This window comes from Mustela putorius, unplaced genomic scaffold (genome assembly GCF_011764305.1).
Source record: "Mustela putorius furo isolate JIRA1106 unplaced genomic scaffold, ASM1176430v1.1 tig00000174_pilon_pilon_pilon, whole genome shotgun sequence".
Lineage (NCBI taxonomy): Eukaryota > Metazoa > Chordata > Mammalia > Carnivora > Mustelidae > Mustela > Mustela putorius.
Window position 1 is genome coordinate 25,542,080 of NW_025421304.1, and position 20,511 is coordinate 25,562,590.

Genomic DNA, 20,511 nt, shown 5'->3' on the forward strand with positions numbered 1-20,511 from the left:
TCCCATTCCTTTGTTCTCCACACCACTCTCCTCTACTTCTCCTCACGAACCCACCTGTCCGTCCCCTCCCTCATTTCTCCCATGACTAAAAACCACCTGCTCTCTGCCTCCTTCAAAGACGACCAAACTCGACCTCCAGCACTATCAGCACTCAGTGCCCATGCAGGCTCCTAAGAACACAAAGCAGCCTTTTCTCCCAGCCAGGACTCTGGGGGAGGTGGGTTCAGGGAACAGCCTGGGCCCCCTAACTGTCCTCATCTGGGAACAGGGCGAGGGGCTAGCAGACCCAAGGCAATAACCCCTGGATGCTCTTTCCTCAGGGACCTCTGTCATCCGTGTGACAGCCGTTGACGCAGATGACCCCACTGTGGCAGACCATGCCTCTGTCATGTACCAAATCCTGAAGGGAGAAGAACATTTTGCTATCGATGGTTCCGGTCTGTGTTACTAACCCTCTGGGGCGGGCACTGGCTTGGGGCGGGGTAGGGGTGGATACTCCGGGTGCAGCCACTGAGGGATCTAGTCACAGAGGTGTCACCTACCACCCAAGCACACCATCCTACAGAAACGGTTGCTTATACCCGTTTAGACAAGGTGGCTGGTGAGGGCAGAAGGAAGCAGACCGCTGCCCAAACACGGACTCCAAGCCAGGAAACAAACACAGGACCCAGACATGACACAAGAAGCAGAGAGAATGCTAGTTAGCAGCTCTGTGTGTAGGGAAGGACCCATCCAGTTTCCCAACCCAGTCCTGCTACTCCAGCTCACACCCTCTAAGGAAACCTCAGGCAAGTCAACTAACCTCCGCGAGCCTTAGTTCCCTCATCCTGAAGATGGGAAAATGTATATCCATTTTGCACGGCAGCTGTGAAGTTTGAATGAAATAAAGTATAGAGAACACATGGCCCATTGTAAGTATCCACTCAGGGTAACTTTAAAAACCGTGAGGACTGAGTTTGGGGGGCAAGCCAGAAGTCCAGGTGGTCAGGCCGGGGCACACTATCTTTCGGAAGGACGGCCAGTACAGCACAGCACAGAGACTGCCACAACCAATGATCACGGCAGACCCCACTAATCCATCACGGCACTCCTCCCCGTCGAAGCCCAGCCGTGCCCTCACACTTTCTCAACACCATGCTCCACACAGCTCGGACTCCTTGGGCAGCTTTGGTCCAGCAGTGCCGGGTGTGAAGGGTTGGGGTGGGGGGTCAGCCAGTGGTTCGCAGCCCTGGCTGCACAGTGAAATCACCTGAGAGATTTTAAGTCAGGGGTGCTCTTCGGCGACGACCCACGCACCAGTATTTTCTAAAACCTTCCAAGTAACATGGCTCCTGCTGGGACACTTTTTGCAGGACTCATTTTCACGACAACCAAAACCCTGGACCGAGAGATGCAGGCCAAGTACGAGATCGTGGTTGAAGCGCGAGATGCCCAGGGCCTCCGTGGGGAGTCAGGCACAGCTACGGTACTGGTCACTCTGCAGGACATCAATGACAATTTCCCCATCTTCACCCAGGGTGAGCTCTTCCCCGAGGGCCCTAGGGAGGATGAGGGCTGGGAGAATCCAGACTCAGTGACCGCAGTGTCTTGTGGAGAAGCCCACAGTCCATCTACCTCTCCCTTTTACCCAGGGGGTGCCCAAGCCCAGTAAAGTCACTTTGGTGCTTGGCAGAGGCTCTGCTCTGTACCCCTGTGCACATTCCCAAGGCTATCCAAATGCCATCTGCCACAGTGCCCTCACAGGCCCCAGGGAAATCACGCTCCCTGCTGTGCCCACCACCCCCCAACCGTGCCCTGAGTGAAACTGTTTCACCCAGTTTCTATGGGCTTGGAAAAGTCCAGGCCCTAGCTAGAGAATCCCTGGGAGCTGGTGAATAGGGGTATGGCAAAGTTCCATATCCAGAGCTGAGGCTGAGCCCTGAGCCCACCCACAGACTGGTTCTCTCCCCCAAAAAAAGTGCCTGACAAGAGCTTTTCCAATGCCCTGGTTAGGGCTTGGGAGGAAAGTCAGACGGTTCATCACTTATACCCTCCAATGCTGATGTGTAATTCAGAGGCTCGGTCATCCCAAGGATAGCCTGAAGTGGCCTCAGTGTACATGAGAGATGCTTGCTAACGGTATGACTTGTCTCTCTTGTCAAACGACAAGCCCCCGGGCACCTGGGTGGCTCAGTGGGTTAGAGCCTCTGCCTTTGGCTCAGGTCATGATCTCAGGGTCCTGGGATTGAGCCCTGCATCAGGCTCTCTGCTCAGAAGGAAGCCTGCTTCCCACTCTCTCTCTGCCTGCCTCTCTGCCTACTTGTGATCTCTCTCTGTCAAATAAATAAATAAAATATTTTTAAAAAATTAAAAAAAAATGACAGGCCCCTAGTAGAGTACCTAGCATACAGTAGGTGCTCAATTACTGTTCGTTAAATTGATGGACAGAACAGAACCTCTTTGCCCTGGGACCCCAAATTCCAGAGGTGCTATTACTATTATTATTATTTTATCATGTATAATTCCTGTATAAAATGTATTAGGATAGTATAAGGGACATTTATCTTGTCTATCTCATTAACTCAATGCCCTTGGGGGCGCCCTATTTGCATCAGCCAAGTACACATTTGCCGTGCCTGAAGACATCCGTGTAGGCAGCTCCTTGGGCTCTTTGTTCGTTGAGGACCCAGACGAGCCCCAGAACCGGATGACCAAGTACAGCATCGTACAGGGTGAATACAGGGACACCTTCACCATTGAGACAGACCCCAACCACAACGAGGGCATCATCAAACCCATGAAGGTTTGTGTGCATGCAGCTGTGACATCAGATGTGGGGTTTGGGGTTCCATGCATTCCCAGGACTCACCCAGGGGCTGCTCCAAGGTCGGAGGTCATCAAAGATGTACATTCTGGGTCAGCTCAGAACTGGCCATGTGCTCTTAGAGCTCATGACACTAGAGCTGGGAAAGGGGAGCCAAGACAGAAGCCCTTAGGCTGGGTTACCCCAGCAGCAGACCTTAAGGCAAGGATTTGGGATGTAAATAATTTACTTGAGAAGTGACGCCAGGAAGGCCTAGGGGCAGGGCCACATAAAAGGAAGAACACAGGTTCTTTAACTATCAGGTTGTCACTGTGGGCAAGGGGGACACAGTCCCACTGGGGACATCTGTGGAACAGTGTGGAAGAAGCCTCAGAGCTGCAGGAGCTGGGGTTGGGGGGAGATGCTGGGTCAGCTGAGGGCTCCAGGGGTGTCCACTCTTGCACTTTCTGGCTTGCCCTGACTCCCGCCCAGCCCTAGGAGTGTTACAGTCACTTGCAGCAGAGAGTGCAGGAGGATGCGGGTGGTCACTGGCGGTGGCTACTGTGGACAGACAGAGCAGTCAGAGCAACTGAATCTGGAAGAGGAAGCAAGGGACACAAAATGCCTCTAGAATACCCATGCCGAGTACTGGGCTACCTGGGCCAGGGACGACACAACTCAAATGGGACATTCCAGAACCCCTGAGAGCCTGAGCACAGCCATTCCCCCAGGAGCACTCTCCTGAGGCTGTCCCTGGTCCAGCCCTGCACTGGGAACTGGAGGCCCCCAGGGGAATCACACAGCCTCCCCAGCAGCGAAGCTCTGGCAGCGAGTGGGGAGACGCACATAGACAAACAGGGCAGCCTTGAGTAAGTGCTCCAGCTACCCAAGCGGGGAGCAGCTGCCTGTGTCGGCGGGGGGGCAGGATGGAATCTGAGAAGATGTGATGACCTTCAGATCTGGCTTCTTGGGAGGTGAGTAGGAGTGTGGTAAGCGGGCAAAGGCAGGAGAAGCATCTTGAGCAAAGACATAAGGAAAGGGCCCATGCTTAAGGAGCTGTGGACTGAACTACCAGCTGTGATCCCTAGAGAGGACTGTAGCTCACCCACTGTGTGTCCTCAATACTCAGCACAGGGCCAGTCACAGAGTTAGGCTGGGGGGCAGCCAAAGACAGTCAGGCAGCCCCTGACATTCTCTTGATGACCCTAGAAATATCTCTTGTCCAGGCCACAAGCTGTAAATGGGTAAAATGTAAAATGGCTGTAAAATGGGTGTCATCCTAGGGCAAACGTGCAGGGTTGCTGTGATGATCCTATCACACGGGCTTGGCTCAGAGCAGGTACTCGCCACATTTATCCTTTCTGTAGCCTCTGAACTATGAGGACATTCAGCAGTACGTCTTCACCATCGAGGCGACAGACCCCACCATCAACCTCCACTACCTGAGCAGCATCTCCGTCCGGAAAACTGCCCGCGTCATCATCAACGTCACAGATGTGGACGAGCCCCCCGCCTTCAAGCAGCCCTTCTACCACTTCCAGCTGCGGGAGAACCAGAAGAAACCTATTATCGGCTCTGTGCTGGCCATAGACCCTGACGCAGCTCGGCGGAGCATCGGGTAAGGGCGTAGAGCGCGTAAGGGTGACGATGACCATGACAACCCCTGCGTGAGGTCCTCCACACCGGCTGCACTGACACCATGACCCAAATGCAGCAAAGGGCTTCTCCGGGCACATATATGGGACGTGGCAGAGGCAGGACTAGAGGTCGGGTGGGATCCTGTACTGCCCAGGCAACCCCAGCCCACGTGGCCCTGGCCATAAGAGCTCCCCATGGCTGCTCCACCGGCAATGGTCTCCACGGGTCCATCTAGGGAGAGCTGATGGCCAAGAGGGAAAGCAACTGAGGATACCCGAGAAAGTCCTTCACTTTATAAGCTGGCCTTCCCCAAACCACAAAAGTAAAAGGTGTTCATTTCACAGTGAAACAACACAAAGAACTACAAAGAAAACATCAGTAACCCCCACTCCCAGGCAACTCACGTTCACAATTTGAGGCCGTCCTGTCCTGCCTTTTCTTCATGACCACATAAACACGGATGTACATTTATGGCGGATTTGATGTCTGTCTGTCTGTCTGTCTGGGGGGTTTTAAATGCTTTCACAGTTTTTTGGATCACACCACGCCCACTTCTTCACCACCTGTTCTATCTCCAGTAGACTCCTCGCCTCTGCCCTCAGGGATGAAAAATATAGCTCTACCTCATACATTAGAGCCATCTAACGGTTGATTTTAACCCAATCTCCTTTTATTGCAGAGGAATTGTGCTAGCACCATTTATTAAATAAGTTCTCATTTTCCCACCTTTGTTATATGCTATACTGAATCTATTTCTGAATCCTCTGTTCTGTCCACTGTTGTGTGTGGCAAAGCCATTCTGTTTCATTGCAGGGGCTAGAACTTTGTAGGTACAAGCCAAGTCCCTCCCCCACTGTTATTTTACTTTCTCTAGCTTTTACACATTCTCAAACATTCACCCTTTCATACGAACTATAAAATTCTTCTGTTTTCTTTTTTTAACATTAGAATTCTAATGAGAATGAGAATTATGTTATACCAGTTCAGGGAGAACTGATATTTCTAGGGTACCAGGTCTTCTTATTAAAGTCAAAAAACATGTCCCCAAAAATGGAGAGTTGGGCCACATCACAGGAGCTCTGGGACTATTAAAGTTCTCATGACCACTCTATTGTAAACAAACTGTAACAATAATTTTTATTTCTTTACTGATCCAAGAATTTATTTTAGACACTGATGTTTATACTTTCTTTTACCAGTGATAGGGTATTTTTTGTTTTTGCTTTAACCTGTTCTGGGATATAATACAACTGTGTTTGCATTCATTTTTTCCAGAATCCCTAAGATTTTGCATTACATATTCTAATTTTTCTATTCACAAGGGTTGACAACTATTTTACCTTCATTATGACTTGTAACTTTTATCCCTATGAAATTATTATATTTGTTCTGCTAAACACTTTGCCTTCAGCTCAATACTGCCTGATGTTAAGTTTGCTGGTCCTGTTTTCATATTAATTGTCTTTGCATGATAGAAGTTTTCCAATCTTGGGGCGCCTGAGTGGCTCAGTGGGTTGAAGCCTCTGCCTTCAGCTCAGGTCACAATTTCAGGGTCCTGGGATTGAGCCCCACATCTGGCTCTCTGCTCAGCGGGGAGCCTGCTTCCTCCTCTCTCTCTGCCTGCCTCTCTGCCTACTTGTGATCTCTGTATGTTAAATAAATAAATAAATAAATAAATAAATAAATAAATATTTAAAAAAAAAAAAAAGAAGAAGAAGTTTTCCAATCTTTACTTTGAACTTTCTTAACTTCTGCTTTTCACCTGGCATTAAGTTGTCTCTCAAAAAAAAGAAGGCAGTTGGTTTTGCTTTTTAATCTAAACTGAGATGCTTTGGGTTTAACCTATTCACATTTATCATCATAAATGATACATTTGATCTTGCTTTTTTTTAATCTTGTTATACATTTCTCATTTCTCAAACTTAATGGTTTTTTTTCTTTTCCCCTATGTTTGCCATAGAGTCTATCTTTTTTCCATTTTTTTTCTCCTGGATGTTTGAAAGGAATACCTTGATTTTTACTTCTACCAATGAGACTTACTTCTACCTGTAAAATTAAAAATGTTTTCTTGGACATTTTCTACTTTAAAATGACACACACACACACAAACACAATTGCTTTCCTATGTATGATAAGGAAATAACTCATTTTACATTAATGCCTCCCAAAGAAGGCTTTTTCTTTATATCTCTACATTTCTTAGTTGGATGAAGTTAAGTTTTCATAAAAATCAGGACCCATCTCTATGGGTGACATACTTCCTGAGTTCTGGTATGTTTACAAATACCTTAGTTCCTTTGCCTTCTTATGTTAATAACACCACATGTGCTCCTATAACCCTCAGAGCAGGGGCACTTCACTTCAAAAATACTATCAATGCTTCTAGCATTTAATATTGTGGGGACATCTGGGGTGAATCTAATTTTTTTCAGAAGAAGATATTTTTCTGTCTGGACTCTGTTCATTGCCTCACACAACCTTGAAATTCAAAAGTGTCATCAGAATATATGTAAACGTTGATCTCTTTTGAAAATTACACCTGATATTAATGATCTCTCTTAATCTGTACAGTTGAGCCTTTCTTAAGATCAGGAAAGTTTTCTTTTAGTGTATCTTTTGTTATTTCTTCTGTTCTATTGGTTCTGGGATTTTCCTCATTAGCAGCAAATATGTATGATATTTATTACATTTTCTATATCTCTTACATATTCATGTCTCATTTCTTTACACCTTTTTCTTGAGATTTGGAAGAACTTTCCAAATTTTTACTTCATAAATTTATTTTCTATTATTTCCTATCTATTCCAGCTCCTTTTTTATTTCTTCCTGGCTCCCTTCTAGCTATCTTTTCTTTTTTTCTTTCTTTCTTTCTTTTTTTTTTACTATGTTCAATTAGCCAACATATAATACATTATTAGTTTTTGATATAGTGTTCAATGATTCGTTAGTTGCTTATATCACCTACTGCTATTTTTCATCAATCACAAAAACCAAACCCAGCTCTGGTGCACTGGATTACAGAGCCTCCTGCCTCAGCTTTCAAAGTACTCCGACAGAGTCTCAAGGCCCCACCTTCAGCTCAGCCAGGGTAGCCCTGCTAAAATCAAAGGGATTATCCCCCCACCTCTGAATCCCTCTGGGAGGCAGAACACAATGAGTGGGGAGAGGACGATGGAGGGGCTGCAAAGGATAGTTGCGGAAGAGCCTTATCAGTCACGCTGAGAAACATGCACTCAGCAAAGAACAATGGAAAACCCTGATTTCTCTCCCCTGGCAGATATTCCATCCGCAAGACCAGTGACAAGGGCCAGTTCTTCCGCATAACCAAGCAAGGGGACATTTACAATGAGAAAGAACTGGACAGAGAAATCTACCCCTGGTATAACCTGACAGTGGAGGCCAAGGAACTGGACTCTAGTGGTGAGTGGCCCCATATGCCAGGAGCCCTGGGCTTTTCTTCTTCTCATTCTTCTAACTTTTCCTCATTCCTTCAAAATAGGCACAATGTGTCATCTCAATCTCTAGAGGTATTATAAGCACCCGCTGAAGCCCCACTTGGCTGCAATACTAGAGAGCCTCCATCCCTACACTGGGCATGGGCCAGCAGCATTCACGTCACCTGAGACTTTGTGGGGAGGGTAGAATCTTGGGCCACTCCCAGACTGAATCAGAATCTCATGCACATTCCAGTTTAAGAAGCACCATCATAAAACAGCCTGCTAGACATTTCTGTGATAAGAATCACCTAAGGCACCTTTTAAACATAAAGCCTTCCCTGGAGGTTCTGGCCCAGTGTTCCAGAAATGGGGACAAGGAGTGGGCATCACTCAAGTACTATGTGGTTCTCATTATCATGGATGTTTGGAAAAGACTGTTAGCTGGGAGGGGAGGTGATGATTTATATGCCGGTCAGTGGGTTGAATTCAAAATCTGAAGCACTTTCCAGCTTCAAGGTCATTAGGTTCTCCAGCTTAGTATAACTTTTGCCAGAGGGAAAGGCAAGTATTGGACTTTTGCATCCTTACAAAACTTGACATGAGAAAAATCACAGCTGCCATCCAGGAGACGGATTAATATTCCTGCCTTACCCAGGAGGCCACCAGGGCCAAGAGGAGTGGATGACTTGACCAAGGCCCTACTGGTGCTACCCTAGAGGGGCCCTGCCTCCTGCTGCATCTCTGAGACTCATCAACCCCCTCGCATGGCAGCCAAGCCCTGACTGCGATGCACTCCCGTGTGGTTTCCAAATCAGTCTTTGCCCCTTTCTTGCTCATCTAATCTCATTCACACAATTTTTAAACTTTAAAAGTAATAGTTAGTTGTTCATTTTAAAATATGAGAGAAAATATGGAAAAAGAGAAGAAAATCATCCCCTCATAATCCCACCACACAGATAATTACTGTTAACAATAGTGTACTTTTTCTGGTCTTTTTTCCTAAACATATTTTTATATAACTGAGATCATAATATTTATATAAAAATCATACCCTGCATTTTTACTTAACCTTATTCCAGAACCATTTTCTCATGGTGCTAAAATATCTTTTCCTTATCACATTTTAAAAATGTGATTTCCACTGGCATTGTAAATGGCCACACATTCCATTCTTTTAAAGTGGTTTAATTTGTTAACCCCATCTCGCTTAGGTTGTTTACCTTTTAATTATTTTGTGATTAATGAATTTTAATTACTTAAACTATTGGATCAATTTGATAATTTGTCAAATTAATTAAAACCTTCTTTAATTGGCTTGCATTGTTTACTTTTTTTTATTCTTACAAGTAACTGTTTAGTAAACATCCCTCTGCGTGAATCTTGATGTCCACCCCCACTCCTCTTTCACCCTTTTCATCCAGAATGTCATTCCCCGGACTCTCTTCCAGAGGCCCCTCTTCGTGCAAAAAGGGCACCCCTCCAGGATTCCCCATCCACATACCTTCTATCTTTGCAGCTGGCTTCATGAGCTCTTTCCTCCCTGTAGGATACTCCACAGGCAAAGAGTCCATTGTGCAAGTCCACATTGAAATTTTGGATGAGAACGACAACCCTCCAGAGTTCGCCCAGCCCTACGAGCCCAGAGTGTGTGAGAATGCTCCCCAGGGCAAGGTGAGTCTGGCTCCGGTGGGAGGGCAGGGCATACCCCATGAGGACAGGCTGAGGGGCAGCACCTTCTTCCACCCACGGCCAGCCGGCATTTCACTGAGCTTAATGTAAAAGGCACAACAGCCTTGAGGAAAGGTGTCGTTATCCCCACAGCCCCACTTTACAGACAGAGAAACTGAGGCACACAGGGGATGTGTAGAAAATAGACTGAAGAGGAGGGTGGTCCAAAGAGTGGCTTTGTGGAGATCATTTAGGTTAATGTTACAGGTGAGATGCAGCCATGATCAGGTCTAAACCCACAGTCACCACCACTAAACTCCTGGCCACCCCAACACCACCACTGACTCCCCCCCATTTTCCATACTCCAGCTGGTCGTGCAAATCTCGGCAACAGACAAGGACATTACACCACGAGACGTGAAGTTCAAATTCTCCCTGAGCACCGAGGACAGCAACTTCACCCTCACAGATAATCACGGTATGCATCAAGGTAGTCAGCCTTGGCTACTGGCTGGGGCAGAGGCAGGGGGATTCGGGTCTGGAAGCACCAGTGCCAAAGACCAAGCCAAAAATCGGCAGCGGGGGAGGGGGCAGTTACAGGATATTTTGCACAACTCCTTACTGGTCTGTGCTACAGTCAGAGCTACCCAGGCCAAATTGCCAAGTCCATACTCCCCAGAAGATGTTCAGGTCAGCAAGGAACAAAGAACAGATACAGAGTGCAGAGACTTGCTCGATTCACTAACGACCCAACAGACTCCTTCCCACACTGGATCTCTATGCTCAGCACAACTGCAAATTCTCTATGAGCTCTGAGGTCACTACCAAAGAGTCTAAATTGGAAATGTGAAATCCCAAATGCCAAGAATACAGTGAACTTTGTCTTGATTCAGCCACAATGACTACTTACCACCAGGTGGCCCGAGGACAGCATCTGGTCCACTCCTCGCAGCCCAGGGTCTATAATGTCAGTAGTGGCTGATGAGAGCTTCTGATGAGGATGTGCTTACAAGAGTGATGATGCTGAGGTGGCTGAGCTCCCCAAAGTAGACAGGCTACCATGGCTTCAGCTGCTTCCTGAGAAAAACAGAGAAAAATCCCTCCTGGGTCTCAACAGAGTCATCCTTCCCCCCAGCACAAGGTAGAGCTAGCTGCCTATCTCTAGTGGGCCAAACTGTGGTGCATGAGGATCCTGGTGCTGAAAAGCCATTGTCACCTGTGAGGAGAGTCAAGGCCCTGAGAGTGTGAGGCAGACCCAGGGGATCAGCCACAGACCCACCCTTAAGGAGCCTTCTGTAGAACTGGAAAGGTGGCCATGATGTGCCCGCAGTCAATGACAGACCATTCAAATGCTCAGCTGTCTTTTCGCAGTAAACTATGTGGCAAAATACCCATCACCCCATGCCCCATGTTCACCTCAATCCCACCTCAGAGGGGGTCTGCACTGGGATAGAATGCTTACGAACCACCTCAGAAGCACCCCCTGTACAACCAGGAGGCAAGCCTGTGGGTGCCACATTCACTGACAACCTGAATGTTCTATTATGAAAGTAAATGAGTATAGTGAGAGAACTCTCATTTCTCTCATAAAATATCAATGGCCAGACAGCTATTATTTTTTATTATAATAGACATGGTTGCTTAATAACAAAATGTAATTAGCTTTCATTTGAAATGTAAATAATGGTCTCCTGTGCTTTTGGCCAGCTTCCCGAATGAGCTGATCCTGCAGGGCTAGATAAATCCTGGAGCAGGGATCCCTCAACCCTCTGACCACAGGCACTGTAACTCCCCAGGAGCCTGCAAACGTAGACACTATCTGGCCTCTGCCCAGGGCCAGTGAATCTGAAATGGGGGGGGGGGCGTGGGTGAGGAGAGGAAAGGGATCTGAAGGGGAAGGGAGAGTAGGGTTCTGAAAATCAGCATGTTTAAATAGCTCTACAGGGGGTTCTTCTGTATGTGGAACCACTCATTGAAGCTGGGAGAGAGAGCCAAAATTTAGGCCAAAGCACATTCCCAGTTCCAACCTGCCCAGGAAATCCTCAGTTACACATTTCCTCACTCCCTCAGTGCCTCAGGGAACATGTGCATTGTTTTCACTTTCTTACAATGGGGTTAAGGAAGAGGAGGTGGGAGCCAGACGTACGGGTTGCTCACAGAAACAGAAAGTGAGGATTTTACGTTTTGGCCAAACCATTCTTAGGGGCTAGGTCGAAACAGCTGCCCCAAATGTCCCCTCTCTGGAGAAACAGACCCACACTCAAATGGCTGGAACATGAGGCAGGGGATACGAAGAACAGAGAAGTCCCCCAGTCTGCCCCCCAGACTGGTATGGTCATGGAGGCCTCCCTGGAGGAGGCAGGCCACAGGTGAGTGTGAATGAGCAAACAGGCACTCTGGAGAGTTGAGCCTAACTCTGCAGCCCTGGTGTTTCCAGATAACACGGCCAACATCACAGTCAAGTATGGACAGTTTGACCGGGAGCGTGCCAAGGTCCACCACCTGCCTGTGCTCATCTCAGACAATGGGAAGCCAAGCCTTACAGGCACCAACACGCTGGTCGTGACTATTTGCAAGTGCAATGAGCATGGCGAGTTCACCTACTGTGAGGAGATGGCAGGCCAGGCAGGCGTCAGCATCCAGGCACTGGTAGCCATCTTCCTCTGCATCCTCACCATCACAGGTCAGTGCCCAGGAGAATGGGGAAGGGACTGGTGGGGAAAGGGAGTTGGGGTTCACAGGAGGAGGAAGAGACCAGGGATCCAAGAACCAACCCTGCCTCCTGCCCATATCCCACCCTGGGTCTCAGGGTTCCATAGTAGAACACAGGGATAGAAGCTCTGCCCCGCTGGGATGCCTAAGGGTGGGGGTAGATGTGGGGCAAGGGAAGTTCAAGGCCCTTCCCCGACTTTAAAAGACTTCACATTTATGACATTCCTTCATTCAGTTTATAGATTTTGAGCACTTAACTACATTCCAGACACCATTCTAGGCATTTATTGACATGAACCCTATTCTGAAAAAAAAAAAAAAATACGTATATATATTTCTTTTGGGGGAACAAGAAAAAGGAAAGGTTTGAAAATTCTAGCTTACCTCACCCCCAGTGGCTTGCTTTCCTTTTCTGAATCCCTCCAACCTTGATTTCTTTTTTTTTTCTTTTTTTGGGGGGCCCTCAAAAATTTTAGGAGTATTTTAGTCCTTGCCTTGTTTTGAGTTACCCAGGGAGCAGACCCTGGGACAAGGATTGGGGTGCCAGTGATTTACGTTAGAAGTGCTCCCAGAAAGCTCTAGAAGGAAGAGGGGAGTGAAAGGGGGAAGGGAGGCAGCTGACAAGGGGAGAGTAGTCAATACAAGTTGTCAGTGTGGGCCAGGGGAGCCTTCTGCCTCCTGGGACACCGAAGCAGTGGGGCACTCACAGCAGATGTTTATCCAAACAGGAGCTCCCCTCAGCTGACGTGTGGGGGCTTCTCCCAGGGCAATAAATTCTCCTGCACTTCACCAGCTCTGAAATGGAGCAGGGATCCGCCCTTAGAGGAAGGTTAAAGATCGCCCTGGGGACTGAAATGACCAGCCCTGAGGGACACTATGGGAGCACCTGCATTATCTGCTCCAGGCTTTTTCCTGCCAGTGGCTCCCCCCCCTTAGAGACCCCCTGGGTGTGCCACCATCCTGGCATTTCCCTGGTGGAGAGTCCAGACTCAGACCCCCTTTTTAATAATAATTAGTGATAATAATGACAATGACATCACCACCACAATTACACTTAACCTCCCAACTACCTTACTCAATATAAAAAGCACTGAAGTCATCCTGGGTCTGTCCCACGGAGGTGGGGGGAGGGCGGCTGGCCTTGACCCACGGACGGTGGAGGAGGGGGCACGCGCGTACCCACCAGGTGTCTAGACCGAACCAGCCTCTGCGTTGGCCCGGGTGCAGCTGCAAGGCTTGGGGGGGGGCTCGGGAATCTCCTGGGAGGAGGGGAGGGGAGGGCGCCGGGGAGCCGCAGAGACGGGGCGCACCTGGCCAGGGCCGGGTCTGACTGGCTCTGCCTGGCTGCAGTGATCACCCTCCTCATCTTCCTGCGGCGGCGGCTCCGGAAGCAGGCCCGCGCACACGGCAAGAGCGTGCCCGAGATCCACGAGCAGCTGGTCACCTACGACGAGGAGGGCGGCGGCGAGATGGACACCACCAGCTACGACGTGTCGGTGCTCAACTCGGTGCGGCACGGCAGCGCCAAGCCCCCGCGCCCCGCGCTGGACGCGCGGCCGTCCCTGTACGTGCAGGTGCAGAAGCCGCCGCGCCACGCGCCCGCGGGGCACGGCGGACCCGGGGAGATGGCCGCCATGATCGAGGTCAAGAAGGACGAGGCGGACCATGACGGCGGCGGCCCGCCCTACGACACGCTGCACATCTACGGCTACGAGGGCGCCGAGTCCATCGCCGAGTCCCTCAGCTCCCTGGGCACCGATTCATCCGACTCGGACATCGATTATGACTTCCTCAACGACTGGGGGCCCAGGTTCAAGATGCTGGCCGAGCTGTACCGCTCAGACCCCCAGGAGGAGCTGATGTACTAAGGGGGGACCATGGGCCTCTAGGTCTGGGGACACAAAGCACTGCAGTTCGGGCCAGCCGGACACCAGCCACTGAGCCCGCAAACTGTAGCACGGACACCCCAGTCCGGCAGCCCTTCCTCGTGGGCCCCAGAGACTTCACCACCTTGGATAGCAAACTCCAGGTCCCTGAAAGGTCCAGGAACATATTTCAGTGACAGCTACGCCCTAAATGCTGGAAGATCCAGGCTGGGGTTCTGTCTGGACTCAGATGCCCATAACCCTGTTGCCTGGAACCACGGGTCCAACTCAAAGCCTTTCTGTGGCTCCTCAAAGCAGCTTATGTTCAACTGCCAGGAGGAGATCTTCCCTTGAAATCCTCGAAACCCCTGGTGAGGGTGGTGAGGTCAGGGAGGTCCTGGTGCCTCTCTGCCTGGACGCAAAGGGCTGCACAGCATGGCCTGTGGGGCAAAACTCTTTGCAGCCCAGTCCTGTGGGAGACTGGAACCATCCATCAGCCTACCCTGCTTCAACTTCCTCCACTCTCCCAAGTTCCCCTCCACTCCCAGCCTCTTCCCAGGTCTGTCAGGAAGGAGGAGAGGGCCCCTTGACAGCTATGGAAGGTGGGTCCTAAAGGGACCTCACTGGCCTGCCACGCCTCTAACTTCTGTACTAAGCACTGAAAATTCAACCAAAGTCAGGAAAATGGCTTGTTGAATTCTGAAGCAACTGTGAATCCATCCTGGAGGGACAGTGAAGACCAAGTGTGACAGATCATATGGTGAGGGACACCTCCACACCCACACCCTTTGGAAAGAGCCTGCAATAGCTGTGAGCCCATTTTGAGACTCATCGACAACCCCTCCAGTTTTTCCTGGGAAGTGGAGCAGACGTTCCCAGAACAGAAGACCTCTCCCTGTATACGCCTTGCCTAGTCACTCATTCATGCTCTTTCTCTTTTTCTATCTACTTTTTAATCTCTTGACTTGAAGGCCCTCAAGATCTGACCCTCAGCCATTCTGGCTGAAGTGCAAACCCAAACATGACTGCACTATAAAACTGTGCCATTTGATTTTACACACCTCATTGTTGTCACATCTCAGGAAACCCCTGCAGGGTTCCATCCCTCAGGCACCCCCTGCAGAAGTCACCCTGCCCCGCCCACGTCCTGTGGTCATCTGTGCATCTCCCACTTTCAGCCAAATATGGACCATTTGATTGCAAACATGTCCTGGGGAAATGGCATCACTCAACAGGAGGGGGCAGGGCAGGAGGGAAAATCCAGCTCACCCTTGGTCATGAACTGAGGTTCCCCTCTGGACAAGGGCCCTCACAATTCAGGAGATTATAGGTAACACTGACTTTTTTTTTTTAAACCAATATCTAGCTTTTGTACTTTTTTGTTTACTAATAATACTTACATATTTCTAGCGCTCACCAACATATAGAATAAGGGTTTTTGCATAATAAGCGGGTTGCTATGTAGGTTAACAACTTTAATTCAGGGTTTTTAGTTGGATGAACAAATTCCTGTAACCTTCTTTTTCTTATCATTGTAGTACTTACTGTAGTAATCATGATTATATGTAGGCCACACTGGTGCATGGGATGTACTGTATTTTTTTAATACCTAAATAAAGAAAAATCTTGAAATTCTTTCATTTCTAGAGCTGAGAAAGCTCACGTGAAACACATACAAACCACCACCACCACCATCATCATCAAAGGAACCCTGGACATGGGGGGATATTTGCAATTAGGATTTCAGAGACACTCGGTCTGCACTGCAGCCGAGAAAAAACACCGGACACCTAGTCCAGCCCCCTTTCTTCCCAGAGCTGAGTGTGCTTCCCGGTCCCACTTCCACCCTGCACAATAGGCAGGGCCTCTGGAAGATGGAGTCGACACACCATTTACATTTGGCAAATGAGCCAGGGCGGGTGAGATTCATGAACAGCGAAAGAGGAAATCAACCTCTACTTAGCTGGTTGACAGGGGTGAGCAGCGGGCACGTACTGGGGTGTGTACCCCAACATTGGAGTCCTGCCTAGAAAATCTCATGATCAAAATGAGAAGAGGAAACCTCCTTGTCAGACTCGGGTCTGGAGTTGAAAAGGTAAGTGTTATTCACGTCAACAAGGCTCCTGCTCTTTGACCCTACCAGCAGGGTTTCCTGGGGACTATGGTCTCCAAGGGTGGTGTCTGTAAAGCTCTCGGGTCAATTTGTCTTAATTCCAATTTTGTTCTAACTTCCTTTGTGATTTCCTTTTTTATCATCCACTGGTGATTTAGAACACATTATTTAATTTTCACATATTTGTGAATTTTTCAAATTTCCTGCTGTTACTGATTTCTACTTTCATTCCCTTATGGTGAGAGAACATAATTTTTATGATATCAAGCCTTATAAACTTATTTCAGACTTGTTTTATGCCTTAATGTATGTTTTGTCCTGGAGAATATTCTATGTGCCCTTGAGAGGACTGTGTATTCTGATGTTGGCAGTGGAGTATTTTATAGCTATCCGTTAGATATCACGGTTTGTACTGTTGTTCAACTCTTATTCCCTCACAGATACGTTTAGTTTGTCTATGCACTATTCAAAGTGGGGTGCTGAAATCTCCAACTGTTATAGTTGAATTGTCTATTTCTCCCTTCAATTCCATCAGTTTTTGCTTCATGTATTTTGAGTCTCTGCTGTTAGGGGCATATAGGTTTCTAATTGTTATCCTAAAGGACTGACCCTTTAGCATTATAAAATGTATTTTTGTATCTGGTAACAATTGGCATCAGTCTGTTTCATCTAACATTAGTATAGTCACTCTGGCTCTCTTTCAGTTAGTTTACATAGTGTCTCTTTTTCCATGCTTTTACTCTCAACCAGTTTGCATTTTAAGATTTTATTTATTTATTTGACAGAGAGACAGAGAAAGAAAACACAAGCAGGAAGAGAGGCAGGCAGAGAGGGTAAAGCAGGCTCCCCGCTGAGCAGAGAGCCTGATGCGGGGCTCGATCCCAGGACCCTAAGATCATGACCAAAGGCAGAGGCTTAATCCACTGAACCACCCAGGTGCCCCAAATTTGCATTTTTTAATAGAAAGTGTGTGTTCTGTGGACCAAATGTAATTGGATATGACAGTTTATCCACCCTACCAATCTCTGATTTTTGATTGGCATGTTTAATCCTTTTCCATTTAATCTAATAAGGTGAGATACATGTCTTCTATTTTCCTATTTTTTTCTACATCTTATATATTTTTTGTTCCTCTATCACCCCATTACTGAATTCTTGTATGTTAAATAGGTATTTTCTAGTGTACCATTTTAATTCTCTTGTCATGCCTTTTACTTTTTTTTTATTTCCTTACTGGTTCCCATGAGAACTATATTTAAAATCTTAAAACAATTCAGTTAGAATTTTTACTAACTTAATTTAAATATTGTACAAAACTTTGTTCCTATATAGCTTTACTCCCACTCACCTTTGCATTGTTATACATATTACATTTCCATACATTGTATGCCCATCAACATAAATTTATAGTTATTGCTTTATATAGTTGTCTTCTAAATCTGATAGGCAGGGGAAAGTTACACACAAAAATATGCCTATTTAATTTTTACAGCTACTTATACAGTTACCTTTACTGCTGATCTTTATTTCTTCATATAGATTCCTTTGATGATTACTGTCTGTGTCTTTTCATTTCAACCTGAATGACTCTCCTTGTAAGTTTGTAGGGAAAGTCTGGTTGTGAGAAATTTGTTTATCTGGGCATTGATTTCTCCTTTATTTTTCCAAAATACAGAATTTTTAATGGATAGCCTTCACCTTTCTTTCATCACTATGAATGTCATTCCAGTGCCTGGCCTAGCGGGCTTCTGATCAGTAACTTGCTGTTAACCTTATTGAGGAAACTCTGTATGTCATAAACCATTGCTCTCTTACTGCTTTCAATATTCCCTTGGTTTTTGATCTTCAACAGTTTTGTTATTATGTGTCTAGGATAATGCTAACAGTTTATCTTATTGGAGTTCATTGAGCTTATTGGATATGTAGATTAATATTTTTATCAAATTTGAAAGTTTGGGGCCATTATCTCTTCAGATATTCTTTCTGCCCCTCCCCCCCCCCACTTCTCTCTCTCTTCTCTGGGACTCCCACTGTGCATACATGAGTATGTCTGATGATATCCAATAACTATCTAAGGTTTATTCATTTTCTTCATTCTTTTTGTTGTTGTTCCTCAGACTAGATAATCCTAATTGATCAATCCTCAAGTTTACTAATCTTTCTTCAGCTAACTCACATCTGTTCTTGGGTTCTTCTGAATTTTTCATTTCATTTATATTTTCAACTACAAAGTTTCATTTTTTTTTTAATAATTTCTACCTGTTTACTGATATTCTTTCTTTGGTGAGACATAATCCTCACATTTTTCTTTAGACATGGTCTCCTTTAGTTCTTTGAATGTCTTTTAAATAACTAAGTTAAACTCTTTGTCTAGTAAGTCCAACATTTGGGTTTCTTTACAGATAGTTTCTATCGATTGCTTTTTCTTCCTCCGAGTGGGCTATACTTTCTGGTTTCTTTGTATGTCTCCTAATTGTTGTAGAAAGTTGGGTATTTTAAATAATATAATGTGGCAACTGTGGAAACCAGACCCTTGCCCGCCAAGGTTAATTGTTTTGGTTTTTGTTGCACATGCAAGTTGTTTAGTGGCTCTCCTAAACTACTGCTGTTAAAATTTGTACTCTTTGGGGCGCCTGGGTGGCTCAGTGGGTTAAGCCTCTGCCTTTGGCTCAGATCATGATCTCAGAGTCCTGCATCATGCTCCCTGCTCAGCAGAGAGCCTGCTTCCCCCTCTCTCCCTCTGCCTGCCTCTCTGCCTACTTGTGATCTCTGTCTGTCAAATAAATAAATAAAATCTTAAAAAAAAAAATTGTACTCTTTGTTGTGTGTGGCCACTGAAGTCTGCTTGGTAGTAGTCAGATACCTCCTTAAATTCCTGAAACCAATAAATCTCAGTGCTTGCTAAAAGGCTGTGTGTGTGTGTGTGTGTATGTGTGTTTATGTTGGAAAACTTCGTCAAAGCTCAAGCAGGCAGTTTATAACTCAGCCTTAGCCTTCCCTTTCTGATGGCACAGAGCCTCCAGGTCCACCATAAGTGAGAGCATAGGGTTTCCCCTGATCTCTCCTGGACATCTCTTGCTTAGCCCTACACATGCAAGTGGCCTTTTAGATTCCCAGGAATATACCAGAGTTTTTCAAATGAGTGGACAGCTCATTCCTCAGCTTTCCCTTTTAAGATTTTTGGTCAGCCTCTTGGGACGCCTGGGTGGCTCAGTTGGTTAAGTGGCTGCCTTCAGCTCAGGTCATGATCCCAGCATCCTGGGATCGAGTCCCATATTGGGCTCCTTGCTCAACAGGAAGCCTGCTTCTCCCTCTGCCTCTGCCTGCCACTCTGTCTGCCTGTGCTCGCTCTCAAAGTTTTAAAAAAGATTTTTGGTCAGCCTCCTGCTTGCCGGAGCTGTTAGCCCTGCCTCAGGCCGCTGTGATGTGAAAGGATTACCAATGATTGTTTTCAACAAATGCCTGGGGCGGGGGAGCTGTTTGCATTGAGCAAATTTCAAGTCAGGTGAAATAAAAGCAAGCTTTAAAATGAGGTCTTATAAGGCCCACCAGACAGGTCAAATGATACAGTTACTCGGGGACTGGGCTTTGGAGGATCTCCAGCACCCTCTTCCCCTTCCAGAAGTTTGTAAGCTGCTGATTTTCACTGTGATTGTGGGGCTGTTGCATTTCAAGGCTACTACAGGGCTGAAGAGAGGGGAATGGAATTAGGGTAAGTTAAAACACCACAAAGATCAAAAATCTTACAAGGTTTAGCCTCTTCTTGTGAATAAACACTCCCAGAATTTGTGAAAGACTTTGGTTAATTCCCAGAGTTCTGAGAAAGTTGATTTTAACAATTTTTTCCAGTGTTCTCATTGTTTTTATGGAAAACAGGATTTCCTTATTCTTTTTTTTTTAAGATTTCATTTATTTATTTGACAGACAGATATCACAAATAGGCAGAGAGAGAGAGGAGGAAGCAGGCCCCCACCGAGCAGAGAGCCCGATGCGAGGCTCGATCCCAGGACCCTGAGATCATGGAGGGCAGAGGCTTTAACCCACTGACCCACCCAGTCACCCCGGATTTCCTTATTCTTTTATTCCTGTGGATGTCAACCCTACCACCATGACCTAGGGTGGCTTTTGAGCTCTGTTTTCCTACCTGTCAAATGTACAAATTCAGAGGCTTAACCTCTGAACTCCGAGTTACCCAACCCCTGGAGCTCATGCGATCTGTTCACTACTTTTTCCTCCAATAAGGCTGCCAGGCTTCAAGTCACCTCTTATCCCTCCATCCCTCCAGTGGGATCTGGC

General features: G+C 47.0%; 1 protein-coding gene across 1 annotated transcript in view; it reads left to right on the top strand.

Moving 5' to 3' along the window:
- Positions 1-15,737, top strand: part of CDH5 (cadherin 5) — a 31,560-nt gene extending 15,823 nt beyond the window's left edge. Inside the window, exons 4-12 of the mRNA XM_004744301.2 lie at positions 321-437; positions 1,353-1,517; positions 2,595-2,782; positions 4,150-4,400; positions 7,698-7,840; positions 9,404-9,528; positions 9,895-10,003; positions 11,963-12,208; positions 13,588-15,737. Of these exons, the coding sequence (XP_004744358.1) occupies positions 321-437; positions 1,353-1,517; positions 2,595-2,782; positions 4,150-4,400; positions 7,698-7,840; positions 9,404-9,528; positions 9,895-10,003; positions 11,963-12,208; positions 13,588-14,105 (1,862 nt within the window). The 3' untranslated portion in view covers positions 14,106-15,737. The remainder of the gene's footprint in view (positions 1-320; positions 438-1,352; positions 1,518-2,594; positions 2,783-4,149; positions 4,401-7,697; positions 7,841-9,403; positions 9,529-9,894; positions 10,004-11,962; positions 12,209-13,587) is intronic.
- The last annotated feature ends 4,774 nt before the right edge of the window (positions 15,738-20,511 follow it).